Here is a 9952-nt window from a genome sequence, read left to right as displayed (position 1 = left end):
TATATAACAAACTAACTAACTCAGTGGCGCGACAGCCCATTAAGAGGGCCAAGGCCGACTGTGCCCATCTCAGTTTTCTTGACCTTGGGCTCTGGGGTGCAGGAGCATATGTTCCGGTCAGGTGGTCAGCCGAACGCGGAACCCCCAGTGTTAGTTCCCAAGCATGCTTGGTACTCATTTTATCGACCCACTGAAGGGATGAAAGGCTGAGTCGGCCTTGCCCGGCCCAAGGATCGAACCAAGGACCTGTGGCACGACAGCGCGAAGCGCTACCGCTCAGCCACCGGGCCTGGTATAAGTCACCTGGTATAAGTCACGCTAAAAAGAACTGAAGAGGACGCAATAGAGAAGGAGAAACTTTTCATGACAAATTTTGTTTAATCTCTATTGTTAATTTAAAATTTTAAGCATAGAAAACGGTGAGTTCAGGCAAACCTAGAGTAAACCATAAAGTATCAGATATTAAAATCTTTTTTTTTCTTTCTCCAAATTATCAAAATGCAAATTATGGCAGGATTATTTCCCAGCTGCGTAATGTGACTATTGCTGCCATAATTGGTTTGCATTTTGAAATTTTTTTATTTTTAATTTCAGCAATTGGTGCTCGATGGCTTACTTTCAGCTTACATTAACTCAACTTTTTCTGTACTTAAAGTTTTCACTAACTAATATTGGTAAAACAATTTGCTCTTGTATCAAGTAGGGGAGAGGGGGGTACATGCGAACAAATTTTTTTATTTCTTCATTTTTCAAAAAATATCATCCATTTCTCACAGTAAAGAAGTCCATATGTTTAAATAGTCTTTTCTTTGTCTTATGGAATTTTTTGAGATTTTTCAATAAAATATTTCTTTACTTTATGATATTTTAGAAAAATGACTTCAATTGTTCACATGTGCCCCTATTGGGGGTACATATGAACAAGATTAAAAACACAAAGCAATCATCATAATTCAAAGAAAAAAAAAATCTTCACTATAACAGATATAGATACGCATTATACTGAAGGGGTTGTAGCTTACTATGTGAATTTAAATTGTACAACAGTACTGTCAATAAGAAAAAAAAATTTCAGCTGTACAATAATTTTTCCGCTGTTGGGTTTTTCGCAAACCATGTTCCTCAGGAGTTGTAATGGGCCTTTTTCTTTCTTCTCTAATACTCTTTCATGCTTTTTTTTTTTTCATTTTCTCTATCTTTTCATTTGTAGCTTTAGCAATTCTATCTTTCTCAAGTGTATCAGTTAGAATGCGCGATGCGCGATCAACCATTTAATAAAAATAAAAATTAAAAAAATTAATAAATTAATTATGGAAAATTAAATAATAATAATTTTAAGTGCATACATATTTTTTAAACTTAAAATATCATGTGGATAATAATCTTAATACTATGTAGGGGCACATGTGAACTGTTCACATCTGCCCCAGATATTTTGTTCACAAGTGCCCCATCATCCTTCTCAAAGCTAATTTGAAAAATAAGGAATTTTTAATTGAGTAAAAAAGAAAATAATTGTCATAAACTTACCTGAATGTTCATATAATGGTCTGCCATAGTTAATTTTAGTTTATTTGTTGATTTATACTATGCTTTCACTTGAAGAAGCGAGTGATTATAATATATACAACACCAGCTGATACAAAGAAATTGTCAGAATAGAATGTCTCATTGTTCTGAAAGTTTTGCAGAGAGTACTGCCATCAATCGGAAATTTTTCAAGATTTTTTATTTCGAATCATATTGGTAAAACATACCATGTTCACATGTGCCCCCCACCTCCCCTATTAACATTCGTACTAATACAAGATATAATATGAGAGTACCGTATTGATATCACGTCCTTGGGAGATAGGTTCGTTTCATATATGATAAAAGAACTTTCTTTAATAATATTTGGGAACTATATTTAATGGTGTGAGTGACCGAAATGGGTTAATGTTGACAATCACGCTTTGTTGTCGAATGTCACATACTAGATCTAGTTAAGTGCCCTACATTGATGCTTTTTAACCGGTTCTCCGAACACTGATGTTTCTCCTAATCCATCCTCAGCAGATACTAAAATATAGATTAAATATAATAGTATCAACGAATAAATGAATGTCACATAGGATATAAAAATTATTTCTGACATTCACCAAGGCGACTATGTGACTGTTATCTGGTGAAAGTCAACATTCTCTTAATTTCGGTCATACGTGTGACTCGATAAAGAACTTTCCTACCGCATATGAATCACAAATTGATAAAATTTGAAGGATCAAAATTCTGAATGGAGACATTTGGTCATTATAATAAAAAAATCTGTTCTACAGAATTTTTCTGAGTTAATGTACTTTTATTATTAAACAATTAAAGGAATGGAACAAGTGATGGACTGTTTACTTAATTTACTTCGCCACCCTTTTTCAGTTGACTCGCCACGTGGATAGAAGTTATTTTCAGGTCTACTGAACTTTTTATAGTTACAGCCCCGAAGATGAGTACATTCTTTGTAAATATAATAGGCTTCTCTCTCTCCCTTTTTTGTGACCATGGTTTCAGCAAATCTTGCTTTTTCCCCCCACTTCAATATATATATTCCAAATTTATACTGAAGCGTACTGCAGTATGGAAAAAGCAAGCTTTTTACCGAAACCACTAAACGGACTCTCCTTTTTCCGTTAAACGAAAAAGGAAAAAGTGTGGAGAGTGGGGAAATCTTGAGACGCCTATTCTATTTGAAAAGAGTATAGTATACAGCAGAGGTGGGGAACCTTTTTACTATAAAACACAATTAAAATAGGCAGAGATATAGGAGACCGCATAAGTTAATATAAATAGGCGACTTTTGTGAAATTATTATAATTTTTGAATAGTTTTATCAATTTATTGCATTACATAGAAATAATGCAAAAAACATTAAGTCATTTATTGAAATAAAAATTTACAATATAAAATACTTTTATATTTGCATAAGGCTAATAATTCAGTATTACATTAATCTTTAACATTATTCTTCGTATAACATAAATTTTTTTTTAATAAACAACTACATATGTTTAAATACTGTTTCAAATAAAAATAACTAAGTTTAATTAGTTTTCAATAAATACTTCTTGTCGAGATACAGCTTTTAAATTGAAATATTTATGTTCTTTATGAGTCAAATAGTGTTCATTTGCATTTTTTTCTCAATGCAGTCGAAACTGTATTAGACTAGAAAACACGCCATTTTATCTTTCACTGAAGTAAAGAAATAATCTAACCCCACTTTACATTAAATGTTCGGTTTTCTTCATTTAAACTTCTTCTCTTACAGTTTGATATAATAATGAGAAAAAGCGAATATGAAGTAGTATCTTTAAGAAAGCATATGCTAACTAAAAATACAATAAAACAGTGTATTAGTAAAATATTAGAATAAGTAAAAGAATAACAGGATTTTCACAATACCCATAACAGTGTAAGACAAGAATGTTACGCACTGAACTACAAATCACCAATTCCGTATTAAATATTAGAATAAGTAAAAGAATAACAGGATTTTCACAATGCCCATAGCAATGTAAGACAAGAATGCTACGCACTGAACTACAAATCACCAATTCCGTAACATACAGTAGAATGCTGAGGGATGTTGGGAAGAGGGGGGGAAATAGGTATTGTCTGTCTCTTAGAACAGTCACCGTCAGGGTATCTGGTGTAAAGTGAAATCTATAACCACAGGTTTAGTGTACTTCTAGTTCGGGCGAGCCTTGCCAAAAGTAAGAACAAAACAGAAGAATTTCTATTGTTGGACGTTGGCAAACTGAAAAGTACTTCATAATGACACGAATTTCAGACTTTGAAAAGCTGCTAGAACTTCAACACATTCTAATTCACGTTATGCTCAGTGGATGGCAGCGTGCTACTTAATTATTTACAACCTTCGTTGAACAGCCGACACAATTTTGGTTTTACAACTATCAATGTTCAATTCCGTAGCCTTGTTATTTTGAGTCGATTCAGAAGACGAGACAATTCCTGGATGAAGTATTTTATTTTATTTTATCCGTCATTAAACAGCCGACCCAATTTTGGGTTTACGACTACTAATGTTCAACTCCGTAGCCTTTTATTCTTGTGCCAATCCAGACAACAAGGAAAAGCCTGGATCAGTACCCCCAGAGGTATTGATTTGTTATGGAAACATGGAGGACTTTGCGACTCGACATATTTAACGTGCACCAGTCACCATTTACTACACGGGAAATCTTCGTCCGACGGGGATCGAACCCACGAGCTCTTAGACACGGGCCCAGTGCCCTACAAACCAGGCTATCCCGGTCCCTTGGATGAAGCATTGAAAGAAATTCGCCTTTTAGATGGAACTAACCGGCATTCGCATTACATGGAGAGGAAAATCTCCCACTGTTAGCCTGATGGCAAAGAGACTTTAGTTCATGATCCGTTTACCACTGGGGATATTTTACGTCAGCACTGTGGTCAGTGCGGAATTCGTATCAACCAGCCATCGCTGGGATTCGAGCCCGGTTACCACCATTGGCAGGTGAATGCTCTATCCCCTGAGCCACCACGACTCGCTACTTAGTTATATTAATAATCAAATTGTCGCAATCTATATAATTAATTAATTCAAGAGGACGCACAAAACTCACAGAGGCAGCCCGTTCTCTTCATCTGGTATCTATGATGTGAATGTAGTACAGTAGGGAACCGATTATCCGGAACGATCGGGACCATCACTATTCCGGATAACTGATTTTTTCGGTTTTCTGAATCGCTACGAAAAGCCGTTTTTTTATTGTTAAACACAACTAAAAAATTTTTTTTTTGGAAGCAATCTTAAAAAGAAGAAAAAACGATGGAGCAATACACTAATGATTATTTCCAAAATGATGGTAAGGTAAACATCTTTCAAAAAAGAACGAAAAATCGTACAATTTTATAAGGAAAAAAAAAATTTTGTTTTTAATGGTGGGAAAATTTATCGAATTTCGTTCCGGTTTTTTGGTTTTCCGGTTTTCTGATTTCCGGATAACGGGTTCTGTACTGTACAATCAAGGTTCTTCATTATATTTCAGCCAACAGAAGAATATTAATTGATTATAACGTGGATGAAGATTATAAAGAACTCGGTTATCCAGATGGTATGACTATTGATATTGAAGGAAAACTTTGGGTTGCCAACTATGCAGGAGGATGTGTTATTCGGATTGATCCAGAAACAAGTAACAATCATTATATTGTTTACAATTCTATACAATTATTATTGTTATATTATGTTTCACAATTCATCATTGCGTTGATGAAGTATTTTTCCTTTCTTTCTTCCCCATTTTTAGAGGGAGGCTAATTTGTAGGGAACCGCTTGGTCTCAAAATTGTGTACGTGGGACCCTATAAATTAGTAAACTCAGAATTTTATGCTCATGCATTACCCTGAAGATACAGTTCCCTATACTTATTTAAATTGTGACACACTCATGTAGTTCAGACAATTAAATAAATTCTAAATAAGTATTTTATTCATAATACCAAAAATAAAAAAATAACGGTAAATTGCGTTTTAAAACTATATAAATTTTTTAAAATGCTTTTTTTCATTCAAAAGGGCGTAGGGTTCGAAGGCCCTACCTTTAGGAAGGTCCACCACCTTGGATGATGCCAAGGGGGGCATCGCATTTTCCATTTATGAGTTCATTCATGAATTTGGCATTTTTTACAAGTAAGGCAATGTTTTCGATTTATGAAAGTATTTTAATATAATTTTTTTTTCATTCGATGAAACTATTGTTTCATTTATAAATATGTCGAATCACGTGGAAATTAAATTTTTTAAGAACGTGGCAAACTGGTCCTGGTTTCTAATGGAACATGAATGGGGCACTTTTTCTTTTACAACTATATTCAATGTAGTTCCATATAGTTGATTAACTTAAAAAGATTTTAATCTATTAGAAAATCAAGACACAGAAACTTCTTCCATGACTCTCCACACGCTAATGGTGAAAGCGTGTTGACATCATAAGTAGAGAGTTCTATTCTGTAGCCCATTTTGATTGCCAATGTACGAATCCAAGACTAAGTTTCTTTCTTCTAATTATTTTGCAGAGACAATCCTCAGGAGATTCGACATACCCGCGAAGAATGTCACCTCTTGCTGCTTCGGTGGTCCACATTTTGATATTCTTTATGTCACCACAGCAAAATCTGCAGAAGACGAGGGAAACTATCCAGATGCTGGAGCTGTGTTTGCTATCACTGCCCATGGCACCAGGGGTCAACCACCCAACCACTTTAGCACCTAATATTTGCTCAATGTAAATTTAATACATGAATAAAATGTAATTTATTTCATTAAATCTTGAGTATTTGCCACATTTCAGTTTGAACCAGAATTACCACCCTTATGCTTGTAAGTGACTGACTATCAATGGCCAACTTAGTTGCCTTGCAATGTTGAATCCTACCTAGAAGACAAGAGAACACTTGGATTTTAACAATCGGGAGGGAAATCTTAATGGTACTAACTCACATTTGAGTTACATTGAGAGGAAAACTACAAAACTTCCTACGGTTAGCCAGAAGGTAAAGAGAACTACCCTTCATATAAATAATTAGATTCATTGTTGAAAAATAAGACTAAAGTATAGTTCGTTCGCCAGGAGCTGACACTTGGCTCCACCTCCTAGGACGAAGAGTTTATTTAGGCGCGGGAGTAAGAGGAGAAACTTCTCCGCGCTTGAAATTGAGACAACCCTTAATGCACGCCAAATGCAAACAGCGAATTCTTTTTCAGTCACTTACTTCGCTTTATCATTTCCTATTATACCTTTCGTTACTTTAGCTAATTAAATGTATTGCAGCAAAATGTCTCAAAAAGGACAAACTATTCACTCAAAAGAGAGAAATATCATCCAATTTATGAAATATTTAACGTTAAAAAAAGCGCATAAAGATTGCGAAATAAATATTTTTGTCAAACGATCGCAAAATAGCAGCCTTATTAAGGACTCTTCAAACCCGTCTCCCAAAAATAGCGAAATGGTATCGTTGGATACCACGTGATGAAAACGGAGCCAAGTGCCAACTCCTGGTGAACGAACTATACACACATTGGGAGCCACAAATTAATAAATAAGTATGAGAGAAACAAAAACGCACTCATATTTCGGTGTCTCTGAGCAGTTAGCGTTAAAACACGGTCTTCATTGAGCGATGTTGCACACCTTACCGCATGCATTTCCAGTCTCCAAAAAACGGTTCCAGATCCTGGAAATCACACATTTTCGTGAAACTCCAATCAATTCGGCCCTCCTCTAACCGGCCATCAACTCTACAGGCTTCGGTTAAATGGCTTCGTCGAGACATCGCACTCATCCAAACATTACTGAATGTCGATCATTCTTTTCCGATTTGTCTTCTTACATTAATAAGTTGAAAGCCAAATCATATTCGCCACCGGTAAAAGCGTCGTCTCCAACGTCAAACTCAAAATTTCCATACTGCGAAGTTTGAAAATAAAAAAAAATTCCATTTTATTCAACAAAACAAAACGAAAAATTGCTTATACCGTTATTTTGTACAAGACTTACAATATCCTTTAATTGTTTTCAGCAGTGTATAATATAAAATGATAAATAAATACTAAAAGTCATATTTTGTACGGAATTAATTTGGATAATTGCGTGGAAAAAATGTTTCAATTCGCTTAAAATTTTTTCGAGGTATGGTGAAGTACGCAAAATTATCATTAACCGCTCTCCTGTCCAAAATATTGCGACGATATTTCAGTTTTGGCTTGGTTTCTATATTTTAATAATATGTTACCGTGAATGACCAAAATCAAGCGAATGTCGACTTTCACCGGTGAATGTCAACAATCACTTTATTGAATGTCCGAAATATTTGTTATAAATTTATATTTTATTTTATATCCGTCGTTGAACAGCCGACCCATTTTTGGGTTTACGACTACTCCTACTAATGTTCAACTCCGTAGCCTTGTAATTTTGAACCCAATCCAGAAGACAAGGGAACTCCTGGATCAGTACCCCCAGAGGTATTGATTCGTTGTGGAAACATGGAGGACTTTGCGACTCGACATATTTACCGTGCATCAGTCACCATTTATCACACGGGAAATCTTCGTCCGGCGAGGATCGAACCCACGAACTCTTGGACATGGGCCCAGCGTCCTAACCAACCAGGCTATCCCGGCCCTTATATGTTCATATTGTTATATTTATTCGACATTTTAAATTTGCTGAGGATAGATTAGGTTGTTGTTGTAGTTCATTCATGTCGCACTAGAGCTGTACAATGGGCTATTGGCGTCGGTCTGGGAAACATCCCAAAGAATGATCCGAAGACATGTATCGCAATTTTGATCCTCTGCAGAGGGGGATGAGATAGATTAGGAGAAACATTAGTGTTCCGAGTACTAGTTAAACTCATACTGGGCAGTGGCATTTGACCTTAAAAAAACACTGATGCAGGGCATGCCTGGCAGTGGCACTTCACTAGACCTAGTATATATTTTGCACATTCGCTAAAGTAACAAGGTGATTGTCAACATTCACCGTTGAAAGAAGTCAGCAACAGATTTCGGTCTTTCACAGTAACATTATATAAGGTGAGTCTGTACAAGAGGGCAACACTTCTAGGGGAGATAGGGTACATTATAAGGAGCTCAGTGTTTTCCTTATGAACTGATATTACGCCCGTCTTTGAACAGGTATTTTTATTTATTTAAATCTTATTGATTTTCTAATAATCATTATCAAAAATGGCATTTAAATGGGTTCAGTGTTAGAATTTTATCATAATTTAATATCCAATATCAGTAAAAAAGGTCATTTTCAACATAAATCCTAAGAAAATACGATATTAAGATTAAAATTATAGTACCTATTCACAGAAATGTGAGGGGAAAAAAGGTTAATATAGGGAAGTGTCCCTACCGGCACTTTCAGTCATGGGTTGCTATACAATTCTTAATCCTTATGATGCCCCCTAGAAGTTTTGTCGTCTTGTTCAGACTCACCTTGCATATTAGCAATAATTATAGGGTAGAAAATATTATTAAAAAAAAATTTTTTTTTTCACTTTATTTTTCTTTCTCCTTTCTATTTTCCATCTTCTCAAGAAATTTTTGAGATGATTCCACAAAATCAAAGCAGGTGGTGCAATTTTTGTTTTCATATTAAAAAAAGAAAGACTTTATTTCGTAGTTTGTAAAATGTTCAGTTTTTTTTGTAAATAGAAATTCGATGGATTAAACAGTAATGTCCAAAGTAATGCCTTAAATTCTTTTCGTGTGATTAGAATGTTTTCTGTAAAGCAAAATTACAACTCAGGGATATTTTGTTAGTATAGAGTGACCTATGTTTCAAAGATCTTTTTTACAACCAACATATATTAAATTGTACAATGAGCGAAATAAATAAACAAACCATCCAGAATAACTTTTAATCTAATGATTGGATCTTCATGTTTTGGGACTCAATCTGAAAAGTTCAAAAGGGTGACCTCAAATAGGTGAATTAATTAGTGCAGATGATATTTTAAGTTACAAAATCAGACACAGAAACGTACTTTCTCTGAATAAACACTCCTTTATTCTGACGGATTTTAATTTCTGACCCAAGAAATATGAATAGGAGAGAGACAATTTTAAACACCATTTTCAGGAATGCAATTTTAAATGGAAAAAAAAAATTGCGCGAAATAGGTCGAAAAATTGAAAACATATTTTTAAAATTCCATTTCTCAAGAACTATGTTTTTGCGCAAATTTTGCATTTGAAAATTTTATTCTTTGATGTAAATGAAAAAAAAAAATTTTACAACTTACAATTCAAAAGTTTTTCCACAATAATTAAATGAAATAATAATAAATAGATACTAAAAGTTATATTTTGCAAGGAGTTATCCTTGGATAAATGAATTTTATAATTGTGTGCA

General features: G+C 34.5%; 1 protein-coding gene across 1 annotated transcript in view; it reads left to right on the top strand.

The window, feature by feature from the left end:
* The window catches only part of LOC107452405 (regucalcin), a gene marked incomplete in the record, with an annotated part of 17199 nt that extends 10850 nt beyond the window's left edge, over window positions 1-6349 (top strand). The window contains 2 exon segments of the mRNA XM_043049164.2: window positions 5070-5216; window positions 6099-6349. Of these exon segments, the coding sequence (XP_042905098.2) occupies window positions 5070-5216; window positions 6099-6295 (344 nt within the window).
* Window positions 6350-9952: the final 3603 nt, after the last annotated feature.

Source organism: Parasteatoda tepidariorum, chromosome 5 (assembly GCF_043381705.1).
Source record: "Parasteatoda tepidariorum isolate YZ-2023 chromosome 5, CAS_Ptep_4.0, whole genome shotgun sequence".
Taxonomy (NCBI): Eukaryota; Metazoa; Arthropoda; class Arachnida; order Araneae; family Theridiidae; genus Parasteatoda; species Parasteatoda tepidariorum.
The sequence above is the reverse complement of the archived record's forward strand: the minus strand, read 5'-3'. Positions and strand labels throughout refer to the sequence as shown.